The following is a 24,794-nucleotide window of genomic DNA, read 5'->3' as shown; positions in this document are numbered from 1 at the left end:
ACGAGAATTGTACAAGCACCAATGAGGCTTGTTAAATTCAATTTCCTACTGTGTCTTTGCTAAGCCAATTCCTGTTTAAGTTGGCCTGCATATGCCACTTGCATCCATACATGCAATAGGAATTGAAAGGCATGTGTATAATTTTGTGTGTGACAGCCAATGCTTAAGTGATCTTATTGTCCTGTGATGTTTACAGATTGGGATGAATGCTCAGATCAAAGTTAAATGTTATGACATCAAGCATGCATTAATACAGGAGGAAGTTTATTTTTTTATATTCCTATCAGGATGGATATTTGCTTGCTGCTGACAGCCTTCTCATATAGTTATGTTACAGGTGGGACATTAGAATGATAAAGAATCATTGCTTCTGAATTCCCGGCAAATCGAGGGGAAAATTCCAAAAAATAAATCAAGCAAATTAATTTGAATATGTTTTAAAATATGAAGAATGTATTCCTGTTAGGAAAGAACTTTTAACACAGTACCTATGGCAAAATATGCTGTTCTTTATACCTGTTTTCCTTTCTACTGCTACCCATAGGATATCAAAGCTGCATTTGGTTATTCAGCCAGTTGATATCTCTCTGCCATTCAATATAGCTGATATTTTTTCAAGCCCATTCTCCTACCTTCTTCCTGTAACCTATAACGCCCCTACCAATGAAGAACCTATCAATCTCTGCCTTAAGTATACCCATTGCCTTGGCCTCCACAGCCTTCTATGGCAACAGAGTCCACAAAATCACCATTCTATGGCTGAAGCTATTTCCCCTCATTTCAGTTTCAAAGAGACATACCTACATTTTCAGGGCTGTGCCCTCAAATCCTAGACAGTCCCTTTAATGGGAACATACTCTCTGCATTCACTCTCTCCAGGCCTTTCAGATTCTGGTGCGGTTCATGGAGTTCCCCTCTTATCCTTTTGAACTTCACCAAGTGCAGGCTCAGAGACATCAAATGGTTTTAACTTCCTGTGATCGTTCATGTGAACCTCCTGTAATCCGTCTTCAGGGCTAACAAGTCTTTGATATGAAGCCCAAGATTGCTGAGAACAGGCTAATGCCCTACAAAGACACAGCAGTATCTCCTCACATTTATATAACAGTCCTCTTGAAATTAATGTTAAAATTTAATTTGTGTGCCTTTACCCATCCTTCAAGTTAACCTAAGGGAAATATTGCACTGAAACTCCATGTCTCTTTGTGCCTTTGGGTTTTTTCTTGCCATTTAATCGACACCTCTATTCTTCCTGACAAAAGGCACAACCCCACACTTCCCATGCTGTATTCCATAGGCTACTTTTAACCATTCTCCCAACCAATCAAGAACCTATCAATCTTTTAGACTCACTACCTGTTCTTCCAACTATCTTGGTATTGTTATCTCCTTCTATATCTTGCTGAAGTTAAAAATTCATCCTAGTGAGGGAGGAAAGGAGGGGAAGTTTTAGCTGTAGCAAGGAATTGAATGCAAAGTACGCTGCAGAGTTTGTTCCTTTCCTTTACTTCAATGGAGCGGTAAAACTGGATTGGTTACAAAACTCCCAGCCAAATCTACCTTTCTTCTTGTCCAAGGTATTGGTTGGGCCTTTATAACCTTTTCATATTGAAGTGACTTTGGCAGAAAACGAAGATATTCTCTTCACCTTGGTTGTTCGTACCAAATGAGATGGAGTGGGTGAACTTCTCATTTCTACTTATTAAGTTTGATGATTTGTGGAATTGTGATCAATGAATGTTGTTTAAAAAATATACGCTTTTATTGTGCCTAGTCATGTTGTGAATGTCGCTAACTTATTAAGTCACATCTTAAAAAATAACTACTGAAGTGTGGTGTCTAGTTTTATGCAAAAGAATGATGCTGACTGTTGTGCTTTGTCATAATTTTAGATATAGATGAGTGTGAAGCAGATGGACACAATCTCTGTGAGCACAGGTGCATTAATACAATAGGCAGCTTCAAGTGTACTTGCCCCCTTGGTTATGAGATGCTCATTGATGGACAGATGTGCGTAGGTATGTGGCTTTTTTTATTTTCTAATTTACAAAGAACTGATAATGCTTCAATATTATTTCATAAAATTATCAACACAACCACAAGACATCTTTACCTGCCAGCCATAGAGAGCATTGCCATCAAATACATAGAGGAGAAAATCTGCAGATGCTGGAAATCCAAAGCAACACACACTCACTAGAGGAACTCAGCAGGTCAGGCAGCATCTGCGCAAAAGAGTAAACAGTCGATGTTCAGGCTGAGACCCTTCATCAGGACTGGAACGGAAGGGGAGAAGTCAGAATAAGAGGGTGGGGGGGGGAAGGGGAGGAAGAAGTACAAGGTGGCAGGTGATAGGTGAAACCAGGAAGGGGAGGGGTGAAGTAAAGGTCTGGAAATTGATTGGTAAAAGAGATAAAGGGCAGCTGAAGGGGGAATTTGATAGGAGAGGATAGAAGACCATGGAAAAAAAATAAAGGGGGAGGAGCACCAGAGGAGGTGATGGGCAGGCAAGAAGATAAGGTGCAAGAGGGAAATGGGAATGGGAATGGTGAGGAGGGGTGGGTCATTAGAAGACATCAAATTATCCTAAGACTAAGAATGTGCTTGCATTAAAGTGCTTTCTTGGCAATTTTGAACTTAATCTAGCAGAGGAGACTGTTATTTGTAAGTATAGGAACTGATACAGAGATGTCTGGAGGCATAGTTCCAGAGAATGCCATTTTTAATCGTTTTTCCCCTCATGTAGTCTGGATAAACATATCCTGAATTCTGGGGAATGCAGAAAAAGTTTCGATTTGGTGCTCTTTCATTCTGTTTGTAAAGGCATTAAAACAGGATGCTTGAAATTTGAGAAGTAAATCTATGTAAAAGAACAGGATAGTCAACATCTAAAGGACTGCATGATCTTTCTGTGTATTACAATTCCTGAGGAGATGTTGGACTGTGCATAGTAGGAGAGGGATTTTAAAAGGAACGTGTAGGGGCAGCGGGGATATTCTACGTGCTACAGTTCAGAGGAGACATTGGATTGTGCATAATTAGGCACTTGGTAAGGACCAATAAAAAGAAATATATTTAAGCAGAGCAGCCATTGTGGGAGTGGACCAGTGCTGGAGTGGGGAGTTGGGGCTTAGGCAAGAAAAGGCAAAGGCTATAAGTAGGATTTTTTCATTTAGTTTTCTTTCTTTTTCTCTAAATGTATAGCGAGGACAGTGGGGATGCCAGACAAGATAGTGGAATGTTCCTCTTGCAGGATTTGGGAGGGTAGGGAGATCTCCCGTCTCTCTGACAACTATACAGCAAGAAGTGCATCCGGCTGCAGCTTCTTACAGACCACGTTATGTAACTGAAGCTGGAATTGGATGAACTCCAGAAATTCAGGAGTTTCGAAAGGTTATCAGCACACGATACAGGGAGGTAATTAAACAAAGAAACATAAAAAATAGGTGCAGGAGTAGGCCATTTGGCCCTTCGAGCTTGCACCAGCACTCAGTATGATCATGACTGATCATCCAACTCAGAACCCTGTACATGCTTTCTCTCCATACCCCCTGATCCCTTTAGCCACAAGGACCATATCTAACTTCTCTTAAATATAGCCAATGAACTGGCTCACTGTTTCCTGTGGCAGAGAATTCCACAGATTCACCACTCTCTGTGTGAAGAAGTTTTCCTTCATCTTGGTCCTAAAAGGCTTCCCCTTTATCCTTAAACTGTGACCCCTTGTTCTGGACTTCCCCAACATCGGGAACAATCTTCCTGCAACTAGCCTGTCCAATCCCTTTAGAATTTTACACGTTTCAATAAATCCCCCCTCAATCTTCTAAATTCCAGTGAGTATAAGCCTAGTCGATCCAGTCTTTCTTTATATGAAAGTCCGGCCATCCCAGGAATCAATCTGGTGAACCTTCTTTGTACTCCCTCTATGGCAAGAATGTCTTTCCACAAATTAGGGGACAAAACTGCACACAATACTCATGTGTGGTTTCACCAAGGCCTCGTACAACTGCTGTAGAACCTCCCTGCTTCTGTACTCGAATCCTTTTGCTATGAATGTCAACATAACATTCTCCTTTTTCACCGCCTGCTGTACCTGCATGCCCACTTTCAATCACTGGAGGACAATGACACCCAGGTCTCGTTGCATCTCCCTTTTTCCTAATCGGTCACCATTCAGATAATAATCTGTTTTCCTGTTCTTGCCACCAAAGTGGATAACCTCACATTTATCCACATTAAATTGCATCTGCCATGAATTTGCCCACGTCACCTAACTATCAAGTCACCCTGCATCCTCTTAGCATCCTGCTCACAGCTAACACCGCCACCCAGCTTCGTGTCATCTGCAAACTTGGAGATGCTGCATTTAATTCCCTCGTCTAAATCATTAATATATATTGTAAACAACTGGGGGTCCCAGCACTGAGCCTTGTGGTACCCCACTACTCACTGCCCTGCCATTCTGAAAAGGTCCCGTTTACTCCCACTCTTTGCTTCCTGTCTGCCAACCTATTCTCTATCCACATCAATACCATACCCCAAATACCTTGTGCTTTAAGTTTGCACACTAATCTCCTGTGTGGGACCTTGTCAAAAGCCTTTTGAAAATCCAAATATACCACATCCACTGGTTCTCCCCTATCCACTCTACTAGTTACATCCTCAAAAATTCTATAAGATTCGTCAGACATGATTTTCCTTTCACAAATCCATGCTGACTTTGTCCGATGATTTTACCGCTTTCCAAATGTGCTGTTATCACATCTTTCATAACCGACTCTAGCATTTTCCCCACCACCGATGTCAGGCTATAATTCCCCAGTTTCTCTCTCCCTCCTTTTTAAAAAGTGGGGATACATTAGCCACCCTCCAATCCTCAGGAACTAATCCAGAATCTAAAGAGTTTTGAAAAATTATCACTAATGCATCCACTATTTCTTGGGCTACTTCCTTAAGCACTCTGGGATGCAGACCATCTGGCCCTGGGATTTATATGCCTTTAATCCCTTCAATTTACTAACACCACTTCCCTACTAACATGTATTTCCCTCAGTTCCTCCATCTCACTAGACCCTCGTAGTTATTCATTTGGTTTGCCATGTCCTTGTTCCCCATGATCAATTCACCTGTTTCTGACTGTAAGGGACCTACATTTGTTTTAACCAATTTTTTTCTTTTCACATATCTATAAAGCTTTTGCAGTCAGTTTTTATGTTCCCTGCCAGCTTTCTCTCATAATCTTTTTTCCCTTTCCTAATTAAGCCCTTTGTCCTCCTCTGCTGGTCTCTGAATTTCTCCCAGTCCTCAGGTGTGCCGTTTTTTCTGGCTAATTTGTATGTTTCTTCTTCAGACTTGATACTATCCGTGGCTTGATACGTCAGCCACGGATGCACTACCTTCCCTGGTTTATTCTTTTGCCAAACTGGGATGACATTGTTGTAGTTCATCCATGCGATCTTTAAATGCTTGCCATTGCATATCCACCGTCAACCCATTAAGTATCATTTGCCAGTCTATCTTGGCTAATTCATGTCTCATACCTTCCAAGTTACCCTTCTTTAAGTTCAGAACCTTTGTTTCTGAATTAACTATGTCACTCTCCATCTTAATGAAGAATTCCACCATATTATGGTCACTCTTACCCAAGGGGCCTGGCACGGACAAGATTGCTAACTAACCCTTCCTCATTGCTCAATACCAATCTAGAATGGCCTGCTCTCTAGTTGGTTCCTCGACATGTTGGTTCAGAAAACCATCCCGCATACATTCCAAGAAATCCCTCTTCCTCAGCACCCTTACCAATTTGGTTCACCCAATCTATATGTAGATTGAAGTCACCCATTATAACTGCTGTTCCTTTATTGTACACATTTCTAATTTCCTGTTTAATGACATCCCCAACCTCACTACTACTGTTAGGTGGCCTGTACATAACTCCCACCAGCGTTTTCTGCCCCTTAGTGTTATGCAGTTCTACCCATATCAATTCCACATCCTCCAGGCTAATGCCCTCCTTTCTATTGCGTTAATCTCCTCTCTATACCAGCAACGCTACCCCACCTCCTTTTCTTTCCTGTCTATCCCTCCTGAATATTGATATCCCTGGATGTTGAGCTCCCATCCTTGTGATGCACCATCAATAACTCACGCTGAGACTTAGGAAGCGAGATATCGGCTTTTATTGACTGGAAGAATAAACAGTACTACATCCTGGGGAAAATGAGGGAGAGCAGCAGCCCACAGTCGCCTTTATACAGGGGTCTGTGGGAGGAGCCACAGGAGCAGTCAGCAGGGTCTGTGGGAGGAGCCACAGGAGCAGTCAGACAGGTATATCTAGTTCACCACACCTTGGTCACCCTGGAGCCATGTCTCTGTGATCCCAACTATATCATATTCATTAATAACTATCTGCACATTCAATTCATCCACCTTGTTACGAATGCTCCTTGCATTGACACACAAAGCCTTCAGGCTTGTTTTTACAACACTCTTAGCCCTTATACAATTTTGTTGAAAAGTGACCCTTTTTGATTTTTGCCCTGGATTTGCTTGCCTGCCACTTTTTCTTTTCACCTTACTACGTTCTGCTTCTACCCTCAGTTTACACCCCTCTGTCTCTCTGCACTTGTTCCCATCCCCCTGCCACATTAGTTTAAAGCCTCTGAACAGCAGTAGCAAACGCTCCCCCTAGGACATTGGTTCCAGTCCAGCCCAGGTGAAGACCCAGCCCTGTTTGTACCAAGCCTAAGGTGTAAGACACAAGTAACTAGGTAACCATCAGGAGGGACAAAGGGGGGTAGAGTATCAAACCTGTGGCCATCCTGTCCATAACAGAGGAAAACACTGGGGGTGGGGAATGGGGTCTTTACCTAGAAGAGGAAAAGCCACAGTAGTCAGATCTTTGGAACTGAGTATGACTCTGTGGTTCAGAGGTGAAGGGCAGAGAAGAGGTGAGCTATAGAGAAAGGGGATTCAATAGCTAGGGGAACGGACAGGTTCTGTGAATGGGAACAAGATTCCCAGAGGATATGTTGCCTCCCAGTGCCAGCATCAGGAACAGCATGGATTGAGTCTACAGCATCTTAAATAGGTGGTGAGTAGCCAGAGTTTGTGGTCCATCTCAATATCGATGACATGTGTATGAAGGGTGATGAGGTCTTGATGCGTTCAGGGAGTTAGTAGCTAAGGTAAAGGACAGGACCTCCAGAGTTGTCATCTCAGGATTGCTACCGGTATCGTGTGCCAGTGAGGCTTGAAATAAGAAGATAATACGATTTAACAAGTAGTTAAGGTGATAGTTTTGGGGGGGGGGGGGGGGGGGGGGGTGTGGGGAGTGGGGGAGTGGGGAGAGTGAGGAGAGAGAGAGAGAGAGAGAGAGAGAGAGAGAGGAGAGAGAGAGAGAGGAGAGAGAGAGAGGAGAAGGAGAGAGAGAGAGAGAGAGAGAGAGATGGAGAGAGAGAGAGAGAGTGAGAGAGAGAGAGAGAGGAGAGAGAGAGAGAGAGAGAGAGAGAGAGAGAGAGAGAGGAGAGAGAGAGAGAGAGAGAGAGAGAGAGAGAGAGAGAGAGAGAGGAGAGAGAGAGAGGAGAGAGAGAGAGAGAGGAGAGAGAGAGAGAGAGAGAGAGAGAGAGAGAGAGAGGAGAGAAGAAAATGAATGAATGAATTGGATTTTGGATTACTGGACTTGCTTCCAGGGAGATGGGACCTGTTCAGGCAGGACTGTTTGCACCTGAACTGGAAGGCGACTAATATCCTTGCAAGAGGGTTTGCTGGGGTGCTGTACGGGGGATTTTAGACTAGAGTTTCAGGGGGATGGGTAAGAGAGTGCCAGGGTAGATAGTGGAGTGGTCAGGGGGAAAATGCTGTTAACCCCCACAATACAAAGTCAGGAATTGAATTGTTGAGCATGATGTGCCTAATGTTCTGAGTTGTGTATATTTCAATGCAAGTATTGTAGGAAAATCGGCTGAGCTTAGAGCATGGATCAGCAGGTGTAGTCTAGGACATTGTAGCCATTAGACTATTAAATATAGGAGCAGAATAGTCCATTCAACCCATCAAGTCTGCTGCACCATTTCATCATGGCTGATTAACTATCCCTCTTAACCCCATTCTCATGCCTTCTTCCCATAACCTTGGATGTCCTGACTAATCACGAATTTATCTTACTCCACTCTAAATATATGCAATAACTTACCCTACACAGCCTTCTGAGGCAATGAATTCCACAGATTTGCTACCACTGGCTGAAGAAATTCTTCCTCATGTCTGCTCTAAATGGGTGTCCCTTATTCTGAGGCGTGTGCCCTCTGATCCTAGACTCCCCCACCATAGAAAACATGGTCTCCCACATCCACTCTATCTAGGCCATTCAGTATTTGATAGGTTTAGATCAGATTGCACTTGATTCATCTAAACTCCAACAAATACAGGCCCAGTGTCATCAAATACTCTTCATACATTAACCCTTTCATTCCCCGGAATAATTCTCATGAACCTCCAAGCCAGCGCATCTTCTCTTAGATAAAAGGCCAAAACTGTTCACAATGTTCAGTAATGTTAGTGAGATTTGGTTGCAGGAGGGATACAACAGGCAGCTCAATGTTCCATGGTTCTGTTGTTTTAGACATAATAGAACGGGAGGGATTAAAGGAGAAGGAACGGCATTACCAATCAGTGAAAATGTCAGGACAGTGCTCTGTCAGGACAGACTGGAGATCTTGTCTACAGAGGTTATATGGGTGGAACTGTGGAATAGGGAAGGGATGACCATGTTAATGGGTTTATATTATAGACCACCCATCAGTGGATTAAGAGGAACAAATTTATAGAGAGATCGCAGACTGTTGCAGCAACATAAGGTTGCGATATGAGGTGATTTTTAACTTTCCACATATTGACTGGGACTCCCATACTGTAAAAGACTAGATGGGATAGAGTTTCTCAAATGTGTTCAGGAAAGTTTCCTTAATCAATATATAGAAGTCCCAAATAGAGTGTGTGCTATATTAGATCTCATGTTAGGTATTGAGACAGGGCCGGTGACAGAGTTTGTGTAGCAGAACACTTTGCATCTATGTTGATAATGCCATTAGTTTCAAACTAATTGTGGGAAAAGAGTCTAAATCAGAAAAAGGTAAATTTTGATGGTATCAGAAAGGATCTGGCCAGTGTGGTTTGGGAAAGATTGTTTCTGGCAAATGTGTGCTTGGTAAGTGGGAAGCCTTCAAATGTGAAATTTTGAGAGTGTAGAGTTTGTACATTCCTGTCAGAATAAAAAGCAAGGATAAGAGGTTTAAGGAACCTTGTTGTTTGAGAGATAATGAGGTCCTGATTAAGAAGGAGGAGGTGTTGGGCAGGTATAGGCAGGCAGGAACAAGTAAGGTACTTGAGGAGCATAAAAGTGAAATGAAACACCAAAGAATGAAATCTTGAGGGCTCAAAAAAGGCAAACAAGGTGGATGAGAATCCCAAGGGCTTCTACAGATACGATACATTAAGAGCAGAAGGATAGTGAGGGACAAAATTGGTCCTCTTGAAGATCAGAGTGATCATTTATGCATGGAGCGAAAAGAGAAATGGAGCCTTTCTTAAAGTCAGAACAACATTAGCTGCTCTCCAATCTTCTAGTATCTCACCCGTTGCTAAGGATGTTTTAAGTATCTCTCCTAGGACTCCTGTGATTTCTGCCGTAGCCTCCCACAAGGGTAAGGTTGATAGGTTAGGTCAAATTCCCTGGAGTGTGGGAGAATGAGGGAGATTTGACAGAGGTACACAAAATTATGAGGGGTATAGATAAGATAAATGTAAGCAGGCTTCTTCCTCTGAGGTGGATGAGGCTCGAACTAGAGGTCGTGGGTTCAGTGTAAAAGGTGAAATGTTTAAGGGGAATATGAGAGGGAACTTCTTCACTCAGAGGGTGGTGAGAGTGTGGAATGAACTGCCAGCTGAAGTGGTGGATGTGTGTTCGATTTCAACAATTCAGAGTAATTTGGACAGGTACATGAGGGCTATGGTCTGGGTGCAGGTCGATGGGACTATAAACATCAATAATTTGGCATAGACTGATTGGGCCAAAGGGTCTGTCTCTGGTTTGTAGTATTCTATGACTGGATGTTTTCATATGCATCTAAGTTGCCAGAATATTACATTTATTCAGATAAAGTCAGCATCTATTTTTCAACATTTGCTTCCTTTTATCAGTTTCAATTAGATGAGCTGATAAACAAGGCCATCTTTATGATCACTTTGTAAATTACACTCACACATGAAGACCATCACACGTGCACGTTAACATGCTGTTATACACTGTGTGCACCATGATACGTTGTGACACAATGGTAGCTGCTCACATTATATTTCAGATTTTGCCCTCAAAATCTGCCAATGTTTGCTTGTCAGATGTCAAATAAAACATTAGTAAGATATGTTTTAAGTTTCTCAATAAATCAGACTTTCCTTTTTGATTTCCTTTCAAGGATATTTGTGCTTTCATTAGTTGCATCTTCAGTTCATGCTGTTTATCTAATTTGTAGGATCTCAGTAGGCCTTCAGCTAAGCCTCAAATCTGATATGAGCCTCAGCAGAGGAATCAAGCATTTCCAAAGCCTTATAAACCCACATACGTCCCCACTGTAAAGGCCAGTGCAACCAATCACGTGTGTCTGGCTGTTGGCTGATTTTTGACCTTCTAAGAAAAAACAGATCTGAGGTAGAGAGCTTTGTTGATGTTTCCAAGATTGTATGAATCTCCGAATAGTGGCTTTATGTGGGCCACAATTTAAAAAGTGGCAGCCAGCTGCTGTGTTAGATTGTCAACATGCCAATCTGAGTTCAGTTGATGAAAAGTAGTTTTGACAATATAATGGCACATTTGTTTCAATTCCCGTAATAGATTTGGTTTTAGAATAAAACCTAAAATAAATCTGTGCAGTAAGTCTTCTGGGTGGCCTGTAGCTTGCAGTTTAGTACCAGAAACTTAAGTTATTGAATAGTGCTGAAAACCAACTCAGTCAGGTAAGATGTTTCCAGCCTATGCTACTCTGAAAGGGGTTTCATCCCACCGCTTTCCTGAGTCTTTGGATCGCCACTTAGACAGCTTTGAGAGTTTAGAACCATACTTCACATCTGAGTAGCAGTGAGGGGCAAATACTTGACCTGTAAAAGTGCATCTCAGCTTCATGTGATACTTGTCAAGTGGCAGATAAGAGCCACATAGAGCTCAAGGTTTGATATAACATGGTGAAAGTCACATTAGAATTTAAAAAAAACTCAGAAAACATAATAGCACAGTATTGACGTCTATTTACAGAAGTCACATCATGGTAAAATAGATTACTGCATTCCTCAAAAAGTAAGAAGTTCTTTTATTTTGCATGAATCAATGATGACACATGCACAATCAAAGACATTTATTCTTGATGCTGAGGTCAGAATATGTCAGAATCTCTGGCAGTGAAACTTTAAAATCTAGCTCTATGGGTTGAGAGATGGATTTTCATTGCTTAAGTTCAGTTAAATGTTCTGATTGGTTGGAGCATGTAGACCACAATTTGTTTTGAGTTGCTTTGCTCTACATTTGTAAGTTCATTAAATGTACTAACAATATTACATTTCCCACAGTACTTCAGGTGAAGTTATAATGATGATCTACGAGCTTCCTTGAGGCAATTCAGCACCAGTGTCCTTATTTCATAACGTGCTATTTGTCTAAAAAATGTAGACTCAGTGATCACTTTATTAGATTCACCTGTACAAGTGCTTGTTTATACAAATATCTGATCAGCCAATTATGTGGCAGCAACTCAGTGTGTAGAAACATGCAGACATGGTCAAGAGGTTCACTTGTTGTTCAGATCAAATATCAGAATGGGAAAGAAATGTGATCTAATGACTTTGGATGTGAAATGATTGTTGGTGCCAGACGGGGTGGTTTAATTATTTCAGAAACTACTGATCTCCTGGAATTTTCATGCACAGTAGTTTCCAGAGTTTACAGAGAATGGTGCGATAAACAAAAGAGATCCAGTGAAGCATTGCCCTGTGGGTAAAAATATCATGTTAATGAGAGAAGTCATAGGTGAATAGCCACACTAGTTCAAGCTGACAGAAGGGCACCAGCAACTCAAGTACCCACTCACTGGAACAGTGGTGTGCAGAAGTGCATCTCTGAATGCACAACATGTTGAATTTGAAGTGCACCGGGCTGGAGCAGCAGAAAACGTCAAACGCGAGGTATGTAATAAAGTGGCCACTGAGTGTGGCTTTACCCGTAATAGGGACCATTCTCACTGCTTTGAGTTTGAAAAAGAAGTTAAGAGATGATTATCAACCTTATATTGGATCAAAGCCAGTAAGTGAGAGGTCCGTGACAATATTTTGATATCACCCACTGATAAATTGCTGTGACACTTTTATTGCAGATGTGAATGAATGTGAAAAGAGCAATTGCTCCCACATCTGTGTGAATACCTTGGGCAGCTTCCAGTGTTTGTGCCCGCGTGGTTATACTCGGCACACAGATGGCCACAACTGTCAAGGTCTGTTATCTTTTTTACTTTGAATTGCCGTGGGGGGAGCACATGGGAGGGGGTGGGTGTGGGTAGTAGAGTTGAGCTGAGTTCTTTTATTTAGAGACACAGAGTGATACAGGCCCTTCCGGCCCAATGAGCCCCATCGGCCCGTAACCCACCTACTTAACACTAGCCTAATCACAGGACAATTTACAATGGCAAATTAACCTACTGACTGGTACGTCTTTGGACTGTGGGGAGGAAACTGAGACACCCAGAGGAAACCACAGCGAGAACATACAAGCTCCTTACAGACTGCGATGGAATTGAACTCTGAACTCCGGAACACCCCAAGCTGTAATAGCGCCAAGGCAACCGTTATGCTGTCATGGTGCCCACGGTTCTTGGAGGAGAACATCTGCAGTCACATTTTTGATCTAGAGAGAGCTGGGAAGGAATAATGGATGGTGCCTTTGAATTATGTGGAAACTGCTCTCATTAGAGCAGAGAAAGATTTAGTAGACAATATTTCAAAGACACAACAATGAACCATGTGGCTAGCTTAGCTATTTCCATTTCACTGTACTTCAGGGACTGTATTTCTGCCTTAAGTATCACCAAACAGCTGCTTTCTAAATCACCTATGACATCATTTGACACGAACAAGGGTTTCATCCCTGCATTTAGAAATATGTAAGAAGGTCATGATTGTACCTGCCAGCATTCAATAACATGCTGACAGTTGCCCTCTGGCTGATCTCTAATAGAAGCTGTATTGGATGAGGGTCTTAATTATCATCTTTCTTATAGTTCAACTTTCTTTATGCTTGTTTACACGTTTGTATAATCACATGTTTGTGTGTAAATGTTCAGTAAATTTGTAGTATAGCTGGTGTTTTATTTATTGTATCTGCTTTGTCTGCTGCCTGTGTCACGTCATAAATTGAACTGTTTCATGGACACGCTGATCAGTAGCATTTTCTTCTCCGTCTACTTTGAGCTCTAGGACCACCATGGCTTTTTTGTTCTTCTTTTCTTTTCCTTTGGTTCTTACTGACAGTAGAGTGAGGTAGTTACTGTTTTGTCACCTAATTAAGCAAGATTTACCTTATTTTTGACTTCCAAAGAAACTTCCGGGCAATGTTATCTCCAGATTCAACAAAGTAAAATAATGAAAAATAGTGCAGGTGGAAGGGACGAAGTTCGAAGGGAAGTTACTTGGACTTCAATTGATAAAATATACTCTGAATCAAAACCTGCTGGAAAAGAGGAGATAGCAATAGAGAAAGCAAAGAAAAATTTGGAATATAATAACTTGAAAAGTGATTGTTGACCACAATGATAAGATAAAATTAGAGAACTCAAATGAATCTCAGGAGTAAATAAAAAAAATCTACAGCACTGCTTTGCAGCCAAACATTCACTATGTTATATCACATTGCAAACTCCCCAAGCATGGCAACAGAATGGGATATACTCTTCTTAGTATTTCTTGCACGTAAATTGATCTTCTTGGTTTTAAGACAACAATGAATGTGCTGCTTCTGAAAATGGCCGATGTGCCCATAACTGCATCAACACAGCTGGAAGTTACTACTGCACTTGTCATCCAGGCTATCGGCTCCACTTTGACAGACATTCCTGCATCCGTAAGTCACTTCCTCTCTTGCAACGAATTGCTTTGCTCATAGCTGACAATTGATGATGCGCATTTAGCTACTGATCCTGCAGTAAAGTACTGCAATTCTCACAGAATATTCCTGCTCTGAGAATTTCAATTCAATGGGATTGGTGAAAAGTAGTTGACATAAGCTGATATCTAAATGCACCTTTATTCATCAGTAATCAAAGATATTTCCATGAATCTACTGTTCACAGGCTATTATGGTACATTTGATCAATTTTCTACTGTTTATGGCCTTCAAAACCTGTCTTTTTAGAGTTTTCTTATAAGGTATTTAGTCAACCTTTTAACTGGTTCTACCTAGCTTTGTTCAATAGACTTTAGCTTTTTGCTTTTACTCTGGCTAGCCTGGAGGAACATTTTCAAGCCTGTTTTAAGGTGACATTTTCTCCATTGTTTGCATTCCACTTTTTCACTATTTTTTTTTGGGGGGAGGTACATTTCAAACTTAGTCTCACCTCAGTTTTAGCTTTACTTCAATTCTTTTCTCATGTTTTTCTGTTTTAAGTAATAGTCTTGAATCTAGATTGCACATTGCTCTTAGAATGTTTTACAAGATGGTGATGCCCCTCATTATTTTCTTCTGCAGTGAAAATACTTAGTTTTATCATCTGTGTATCAGCTCTTGTAAACCTAATAATCTTGGTTACATTTTTATGTACTTCCTGCAACACTCAGTGTGGAAGGTCCAAGAACTGTGTGCAGTCACCAACTATCGACTTACAAGTAAAGCTAAGTCAAGTGTTGGCTTGCAGCTAAGAAGTAATGAGAAGCCCCTCTACATGTTCTACACCTGATAAATGCATGCTCAAAGGTGACATTAACTTCACCCAGTTTCTTCCATTTCCATCACTACTAATGGACACAGCTACATTATGCGCACGTTTTCTGTTTCCTGTACCATTTTGCATTACTGTACATTGCTCTGTTATAATTTGAAATCACATCTGCTATGCCTTAGTCCAATGCCTTTAATCCCATGTGCCCTAATCTTTTAAATTTTTGCATGTGGAAATATTTTAGTGCCTTCTGAAAATGTCAGTAAATTCTATCCACTGGGCATCTCTCATGTAATAATGACTTAAATAAGGTCTTGTTCTATTTGCTTGCTATTTTTGAAGAATTCCAGTGGACCTTTGGATTTATTTCTCCGTTTTGAATCCATGTTGCTTTTTGCTTTTTGTGTTCCACACAAATGCACTGGTATGTGTGCTTTTGCCACTACATTGTAATAGTTCATAGCTTGTGTTTTATTTTTAATTGAAATGTAGGCAACATTTAGAGTTCTCCAGTCCCAGGTGAACCTTCAGTGTTTATGGAACTTCTGAGCTGCAAATATGAACGAAACGTCAAGAAACATTAATTCCACTATGCACCTGTTTTGCACCTGGTCTGACAGTGCTTAATGGAATAACTTAAGCAAAATTTTACTCTGCATAAAAGCATACAAAGGTCTTATTTTGCATACAAGTTTCTCATGCTGTGTTTCATTTAATGTTACAGCTGACCGTATTTGCCAGTCTTGCCAGAGCGTATGTTCCCCTGGATTTAGCCTACTGCCTAATGGAGTTGACTGTACAGGTGAGCACAGCAAGCTCCATGTTGCCGGACAGTGTATTGCCAGTTTTCAAGTTTCAGTTCTGAACAGATTGAGTTTGTCCAATCATAAATCAGTTCCTTTAGCTCGTAAGTCGAGCTTTCCTCAAAATCAGTAACTCACAAAAATGCTGGAGGAATTCAGCAGGCGAAGCAGCATCTATGCAAAAGAATAAACAGTCGATGTTTCGGGCTGAGACCCTTCAGCAGGATTCACGATGTCATCTATTTTCGGTCAAACAGTTATTGCATATTACCACTATGCACGCAGGCAATTTTTGTCAAGGAAACAGTAGGCTATGGATCAAACAATTGAGTTCTACTGTGTTTTCCTACTGCTCGAAGGAAGTTTAATGGCATGGTGTTACCATTTATAATGTCTTTTCACTTTTTAAAAGTTGGCAGGTAATTTCTGAGAGAGATTTTTCAATGGGAACATTATAGGATTTATAAGACACATATTTCCCATATGATTTGTTTTTTTTGTATTTATTTAGTTCATCTTTTTATGTGACATCTTCAATATCTTACTGTCAGGACATTTAAGAAGTAATTTCTGCAACTGATTTACATTTTCCTAAAATGTCAACATTAAGGTTGAGAAATTCAGTATTTTGGCAAAACAATTAATACAGTTGTGAAGTGAATTGCTGTCAAAATTTAATCTGTATTGGCTATGTAGTTGAAATTAGAGCAAACCTTAACTTGAAATATGGAATCTGCAAAGCTGTCACTATGAAATGTTTGTTCCCTATAAGCAGCAGCTCTTTTAAAGCTCATTACCTTGTCCCAGTTGAGCATGGAAATCTTGTATGCTTTGACATTTTTACGATGTCACCACTTTAGTTCTTATTTTAATCTCATTAAGTACTTAGACATATCAGGAATGTGACTGCTCATCCTGGACATGAATATAATTTTGAGCATTTTAAGCCCTTTAGAGATTCCATAAAAGTAAAATTGAATTTTGTGGATAAATAAATCAGGGAAGGTTATTGTAGCATACTTGTATGCAGTTTTCCTGTCACCTGCAATGGAAGAAATTATTGTTCTGGTAAGGGTTTCAAATCCTTTTCCCTTCCAATCACTCATTGTATATTTTCCAATGGTTCCAGAACTCTTATCAACAATTTCCTGTTTTATCAAGAGACTTTGCAGAGTTTATTTTTCTTTACTGCATGCTATTTTATTAGTCCATTTATCTTCTCAAATTTCTAAACCATGGACACAAGTCAGCATTTTGATTTTAACAAGCAATTTGTTGTACTCTGTCCTTCAGTAAAATGGTTTGAAGTTGTATGCTTGATATTGGCACCTAAGGGGACCAATCATTCTTCTGTCTAAATGCTCACCTTGTCACATAATATGCCATTTTTGCTTGACTTTAACTGTACACTAGAAAGTGATTGTATAACAGCAAGGAATTGGGAATGAGAGGATCTTGGTTTTTCCTTTTTGCAAAGGGCTAGTTAACTTTTCACTATACTTATTCTGCCTAGACATTCCTGTCTTTATAAAGTAATCAATCTCTTTTCCTCATTATCTAAATAAAAGTTTTATTATTTAGTCTTATAAACCAGATAATCTTTTAGGGAACATAGTCCACACTATTAATTTTCTTGCTTTATGGTCTGTTATTGTCATGCCTGTCATTATCTTAATTAAATAATTAATGCTTATTGCTCATATCAGTACTAATCTCATTGTAGCTTAGATGAATGCCATGCCACTTGCTAGCTTCATATTGCCCAGAAATTCAGCAAAGAATTAGTGGACTGAATATTCTGCATTTGTTCAATGCTTTGCATTCTGGTGTGGCTTCACTAGGTATTGTATTGATGAACACAATGATCAGTGAATATCTGTTTGCCAAGGTAATGTAGTTTTCTGTCACTACCACAGTTTCAGTAAAAATGTCCACTGTGTCTGCATTTTGTGAGTGACAATTTTGTTTTAATGTTTTCATACAGCAACAATCTATCTCCTGGTAGTAACAGGGAACAGCAGGTCTGGAGAGAATGAGCATTTGGAAAAAGCAACATCATTACAAAAAAAAGGATTATAGAAATTAGTGGGACTGAAAGCTAACAAATTAACAGTGCATTTGCAATGGATTCAAAATTAGCAAATATAATCCTGCTGTTCAAGGAAGCCATTAAGAGTGGGAATTTTGGAGCCAGTTTATGGAAACATAGAAAACCTGCAGCACAATAAAGGCTCTTTGGCCCACAAAGCTGTACTGAGCATGTCCTTACCTTAGCAATTACTTAGGCTTACCTATAGCCCTCTATTTTTCTACACTTCATGTACCTATCCAGGAGTCTCTTAAAAGACCCAATTGTATCTGCCTCCACCACCATCACCAGCAGCTCATTCCATGCACTCACCACTCTGTGTTTTAAAAAAAAACTTACCTCTGACATCTTCTCTGTATCTACTTCCAAGCACCTTAAAACGGTGCCCTCTTGTGCTAGCCATTTCAGCCCTGGGAAAATGCTCTGACTATCCACAAGATCAATGCCTCTCATCATCTTATACACCTCCATCAGGTCACCTCTCATCCTCCGTCGCTCTGAGGAGTAAAGGCCAAATTCGCTCAACCTATTCTCATAAGGCATGCTCTCCAATACAGGCAACATCCTTGTAAATCTCCTCTGCACCCTTTCTATGGTTTCCACATCTTTCCTGTAGTGAGGTGACCAGAACTGAGCACAGTACTCCAAGTGGGGTCTGACCAGGGTCCTATACAGCTGCAACATGACCTCTCGGTTCCTAATCTCAATCCCACAATTGATGAAGGCCAATGCAACGTATGCCTTCTTAACCACAGAGTCAATCTGTGCAGCAGCTTTCAGCGTCCTATGGACTCGGACCCCAAGATCCCTCTGATCCTCCACACTGCTAAGAGTCTTACCATTATGTGATAAGTTATTAGAAATGGCATTGCTTAACATACCTTCTCAGCAGTGCATGAAGTGTGATTGTAGATAATATCTGTTAAGCTCACCTTATGTTAACTATGTCTAGTTTTGGAATAGTTTTGTGTCATAAAGACCACAAAGTGGACACAGTGAGCTTGGCGACCACAAGAAAGGACTTAATTAAATTTTTGACATTAATTTACAACTCTGAAAATGGCTGGGCATATACCAGTTATAATATCAACTGACTTCTGTACACATATCTTCATGGTATCTTCCATATACCAACATATACAACAATTATGTTATTTTGCCACTGATTTTGCTTACTGTTTACTCGGGTAGATGATAGTGATTTCTTTTGTGGATAGTGTTTGTGTTAAGAGCATTTAACCCATAGTTTGATATGTAGAAACAGAAATACAGAATATGACAGCCCATTCCATAATTGCAAATAACACAGGGAACGGAACAGCTGAGGTAAATGTACTTTCTGTTGGATCTCTGTGGTCTTTAGACCAGGTGCATTTGGATCACAATCAACTTAAAAATCAGGCAAGTAAGGAGGTCTTTACTTCAAGATGTAACAGTAATGAAACAAATTGAACTGTAGTGGATGGTAGCATTGCATTAATTCCCCGGCTGCCAGCCCTGCCTTTGACTGAACTTAATTGATTTAACATTTTCTCTTTGGTATATTTCTGAAGTAGGCTCTTGCAATGTTGGAATGGATAACTGGGGGTAAATTGATGTGTTATTAGAAATGACATTGTGTAACATTCTTTCTTATCAATGGATTAAATGTACGTAGTTGTAGGTAACAGCGGGTAAGTCCACCTTATCACTAATATAGCGCCAAAGATCAAAGTGTGTGATTTTGGCAACCACAGGAAAATATTTAATCAATTTTTTAAATACATATGCATGTGGATATGAGACCATTTCATTTCAAAAACTTTGTCTTTGATTATGAATCAATATTCAGTATTTAACTTCCTTTGTGTTAAGTTTTTGCTTTGCATTGCATCTGTTTTCCAGTTGTTGGGATTGGGTTGGGTTGGCAATGCTTGCTTGCTGTTTACTTCTCTGTGCGTGTTTAAACTCTTGGTTTTGCATGTGTATGTTGATCCTGCATGGGAATGACTCTGCAGTGACTACGCTTACTTGTCCCAGCATGCATTTGGATTGATGGTGCTCAATTATCTTTAGGTCTGAGATGTGTTTACTTGATGGTGTCTGCTTATGAGTATTCCAGCCCAGGTACAGAGTGGTCACAGTGTATCTCCTTACAAATATCCCAGATAAACTGTTCAAAAGAGTATTGCACACAAAATGCTGGAGAAACTCAACAAGTCAGGCAGCATCCATAGAGAGCCATAAACAGCCAACATTTCAGGCCGATGCCCTTCATCAGAACTAGAAAGGAGGGGAAGAAACTAGAATAAGAAGGAATGGGGAGGGGAGGGAGGACAAATTGGCAGGTGTAACTATGTGGGTGGATGGGTGATGCAATGCGAAGCTGGGAGTTAGTACGTGGAAGAGGGAAAGGAATGGAAAAGAAGGAATCACATACAGAAAGAAGGGCACTAGAGAGAGTTGATGGCCAACGGAGAAGAAAAGAAGGGATGAGCTAGGAAGCAGAATAGGGAATTGGAAAAAGACAGAAATGTGGAGGTGGTAGAAATGCAAAGATATTCTATAATACTCTGAATAAATTAAGGTGAGTATTATGGAAACCAAGAACAAATTTTAACCCCTAGCATCAATGCAAGTGACCAGAAAAACTGGCAAGGAAATACAAATTGAGACAAAATTCATCTTTCTACAGAGAAAAGAAATGAATCAAAGATTCTGCAAATGCTGAAACGCTGAGTAACACACCTGCAATGCAACCGTTCAGGCAGCATCTATGGAGAGGAATAAACAATTGATTCAAAAATAGGAAGGGTGAAAGGTAAAGCTTTGGAAACTAGAATCAAGCAGAACCCTTGAGGATTATAAAGAAGCCAGAAAAGAACTCAAGAAGCGAATTAGGAAAGCCAGGAAGGACCATGAAATATCCTTTCCAAGTATGATTAAAGAGATTCCCAAGGCATTCTTTTCGTCAATAATCAGCTCCTTGAAATCAACTTTTACAAGCTGGCAGGTGAAGTGGTTGGGTGTGGGAGGGGAATGAAGCAAGTAGCTTGTAAGTGATATGTAGAAGAGGTAAAGGGCTGAGGAGGAAGGAGAGGAGAGTGGACCCTGGGAGAAAAGCAATGTGGAAGGGCACCAGAGAAAGGCGATGGCCAGCTGAGGGGAAGAAAAGTGGTAAGAGGGGAGCATTCTATACAGGCTTGCTTTGGCATAATTTTTCTCTACAATTACTGTAACTGCAAATGAAGGACAGTGCCTGTGTCCAATCCTAACTGATTATCACTGGACATTTGGTGTGGATTTTAAATGGACCCTTCTATACTTAAAGTGCATACTGTCTAGTAGTTTATAAATTAACTGATAAGGAATTCCCTAATTGATGGAACTGCTTGATTAAAGTGTTACAAGGCAGTCCTTCTGTTTTTAAAGTTTGAGTTAAACACAAAGTGGCCACTTTATTAGGTACAACTGCTTGTAATGCAAATATTTAATCAGTCAATCATGTGGCAGCAACTCAATGCACAAAAACATGGAGACATGTTCATGAGGTTCAGTTAATGTTCAGATCAAACATCAGAATGGAGAAGAAATGTGATCCAAGTGACTTGACTATGGAATGATTGTTGGTGCCAGACAAGGTGTTTTCTGTCTGTCAGAAAGCGCTGAGCTCCAGGGCCTTTCATGCAAAAGAATGGTGTGAAAAACAAAAAAAAATCCAGCGAGTGCCGAAGCTGTGAGCGGCAATGCCTTGTTAATGAGAGAAGTCAGAAGAGAATGACCAGACTGGGTCAAGCTGACATGAAAGTGACAGTAACTCAGATTACCGCACATCACGATGGTGCTGTGCAGAAGAGCAGCTCTGAATGCACAACACACCAAACCCTGAAGTGGATGGGCTATACCAGCAGAAGACTATGGACATACAGAAATACACTCAGTGGCCACTGGAAGTCTCACTCAAAGGAACCATATATCAGCCATCCTATTTATATGATCTTTCCAGAATTTTGGTCATGAAATTAAATCACCGAAGCATAAGGTATGCTTCAAATTGGACACATTGATTCAAGTTTCCTTGTCAGAGTTTCACAGAACTTGCATGTCATATTTCGTAGTACCCATGCTTAAAATAGCCTGGCTGAAAAATTCCAAGAGAATTTTTACTATTACTTTTGTTTGGTTCAATGCCAAGGTTCAAGAACTTTTAACAATTTGTTTGATTGGTTGCTGCAAAAGAATTCACTTCATTGAAGTTGGACAGGATAAATATTCCATTTCTGGCTCTGGTCTTCCATTCCAGTGAGAATGCAACATTCTCTCTGATTGCCCGAGGCTGCTGTAATCCAAGTGTAAAAGTTTATTTCTTGGATATGCGTACTGAGTCTGTGTACCAAAGAATCTGTTTAAAAGCAAATTTTGTTCCAAGAATCTGTAAAAAGCAGCCTCTTGAGGACAATATAGTAGTCCTTTTCAGATCGATTCCAAGACTCTCACACAAGTGTTTTATCAAACAGATCAGATATCAACAAGAAGACAAGGTGCTTGATACCATCAATTTTTGCATTACTTTAACTTCTGTCCCTTCTCATCTTGAAACTGCTGCAGCTTTTGACATGGTGTTATCCTGTCCTCCTGTTGTTCAGCTGGTTAGGACTATGGTCTTAAGTAGCCAGTCGAAGGCATTGAAGCATCTGCAGTAGCTTTGTACCTATCTGTGACTGTGAGCTACAGTCTCAAGCCTGTAAGCTTTGGCCTCTTTTGTCTCTTATCCATCTTTGTTCAATGGAGAATAACACCATTCCATTCACTCTGTTTATACTAGCTCTTTCAAAAAGAAATTTAGTATTATTCCCCTGCTCTTCCATCACATTGTTGTAGATTATTTTCCTCAAAGTGTTTAACCAATTCTTATACAAAGGCTGCTATTTAATCTGATTCTACCATCCCATTAGGCAACACACTTGCCCATTTTGTTTCTTTTTTTCCCTCCTAATCACCTGGTTCGAATGAAAACTAGGCTCTCGATTACCATCTGTATAACCTTGAACTAAAGCATAGAATAAATGTTTTACTGAATTTTCTACAGAACAAAATGTATCAATATCGTCCCAAAGACATAAGGTAACTCCACATGTACAATGCCAAAACTTACTTCTGAATACTCAGTCCAAAACAACAACTATTTGTTCCTATCTAGGGGTGTTGCCTGACCTGCTGAGTTCCTCCAGTACCTTGTGTGTGTTTCTCTGAATACTTCTAATGTCTTAACCTTTCCGTTGTCCCATTTAACCAGTATCCAGGCCTGGATGCAGTAAGTTTTTTGTCAATTGAGTAATGTGAAGTTTCAAAGACATTGTCACCATCCACTTTCCCCTGATTCCATTTGCTCCCTCTAGGTCTTGTTTTAGACTGAGTTTTCATGTCTGCAACCTTTGTTTTCCACTTGCTCTTGAATTGTGTTCCAACCCTAGATTGGTATTCTCTAGACCATTGATTTCTCCTTCAGCTAAATTGCCTGATTCTAGTCTTCTGTAACCCATCCATAATAGACCATAAGAAATAGAACCAAGAGCAAGTAACTTGGCACTTCGTACCAGCTCTGGTATACAGTAAAGACATTTCTCATCTTTTTCTTCAGTGTTGAGGTAAAAGACCAGGCATTTATTTTTATTCCTTCACCAATACTATATCCCCTGATTCCTTCAATATCTGAAAATCTTTTGATCTTTGTCTTGCCAGTACTGAATAACTAAATCTGTACAGATGTCTCAAGCAGGTAATTGTGAAGATTTCCTCTATTTTGGTGAACAAGTATCCTCTATCCTTTGAATGTTTGACCCCTTATTTTGAAATTGGCATCCTTGGTTGTGGGCACAGTAGCTACAAGTAGTTATAATTCTACTCCTTTCCTGACAAGACTCAGAAGACTTATCTACATTTCAGTGAGATCGCCACTCATTCTTCCTAGGAATCCATTTGGTGACCTTTGGCTGCATTCCCTCTCACAAATATATTGTTCCTTGGGTAGAGGCACCAAACCAATATACAGTAATCCAGATGGAGTCTCAAGTCTTTATAAAATTGGATATAGTGCATTTGGTCATAGTCAGAAAAGTACAACACATAAACAGGCCCTTTGGCCCATCTAGTCCATGCTGAACCATTTAAACTGCCTACTTCCATCAACCTGCACCAGGACCATATCCCTTCTATCCATGTACCTATCCAAATTTCTCTTAAATGTTGAAATCAAGCTTGCATGCACCACTTATGCTGGTGGCTCATCCCACACTTTCTGGACCCTTACAATAAAGGGTGGTTTTCCATTTGTTTTCCTAAATGTTTGCCACGTCTACACATTAATTTTTATTTTTTTCTTCATAAGAATTCAAGACCCCTTCTGCACATCAACATCTTTAATGTTGCATCATGTACACTCCCTCTAAAGTGAGTAACTTAGCATTTGCCGCAGTTTATGCCATCCGTCCAATTCACTCAACCAATCTATTCTCTTTGCGGTTCCTGTACATCCACCCCACAACCCACATTGCCACTTAGTTTTGTATTAGCAGCATAGGTTACAGCTGATCCCCTCACCCAAATCATTGACTAAGCAAGATAGGGCAATTGCATTAAAAGATGAAGCAATACACATGCAAAAGCTTAGGTCAAAGAATTACTACATTGTTGACAACTTATTTTATATAATTTATGGCAATTAAACACAACAGTAAAGATGTTCCAGCCACTACTGCCAAGGGAAGTTAGAAACGGAATTAGATCAAGAAGAACATAATATAATTTGGTGCTGAAACTATTATTCATATTTTACTCCAGACGTGATGTTTTCAACTCTCTCTGACCAGGTTTCAATTTCCTCTCTTAATGAATAAGAGCTCAAGCAAAACTATAAAGATAATATGTCAACTCCTACATCGATCCATTCAC

General features: G+C 40.2%; 1 protein-coding gene across 1 annotated transcript in view; it reads left to right on the top strand.

The window, feature by feature from the left end:
* The window catches only part of LOC140729473 (kielin/chordin-like protein), a 354,219-nt gene that overhangs the window by 215,034 nt on the left and 114,391 nt on the right, over positions 1 to 24,794 (top strand). Inside the window, exons 12-15 of the mRNA XM_073049248.1 lie at positions 1,893 to 2,018; positions 12,420 to 12,536; positions 14,033 to 14,158; positions 15,697 to 15,774. Of these exons, the coding sequence (XP_072905349.1) occupies positions 1,893 to 2,018; positions 12,420 to 12,536; positions 14,033 to 14,158; positions 15,697 to 15,774 (447 nt within the window). The remainder of the gene's footprint in view (positions 1 to 1,892; positions 2,019 to 12,419; positions 12,537 to 14,032; positions 14,159 to 15,696; positions 15,775 to 24,794) is intronic.

The sequence above is a fragment of the Hemitrygon akajei genome, chromosome 6 (assembly GCF_048418815.1).
Source record: "Hemitrygon akajei chromosome 6, sHemAka1.3, whole genome shotgun sequence".
NCBI lineage: Eukaryota > Metazoa > Chordata > Chondrichthyes > Myliobatiformes > Dasyatidae > Hemitrygon > Hemitrygon akajei.
The sequence above is the reverse complement of the archived record's forward strand: the minus strand, read 5'-3'. Positions and strand labels throughout refer to the sequence as shown.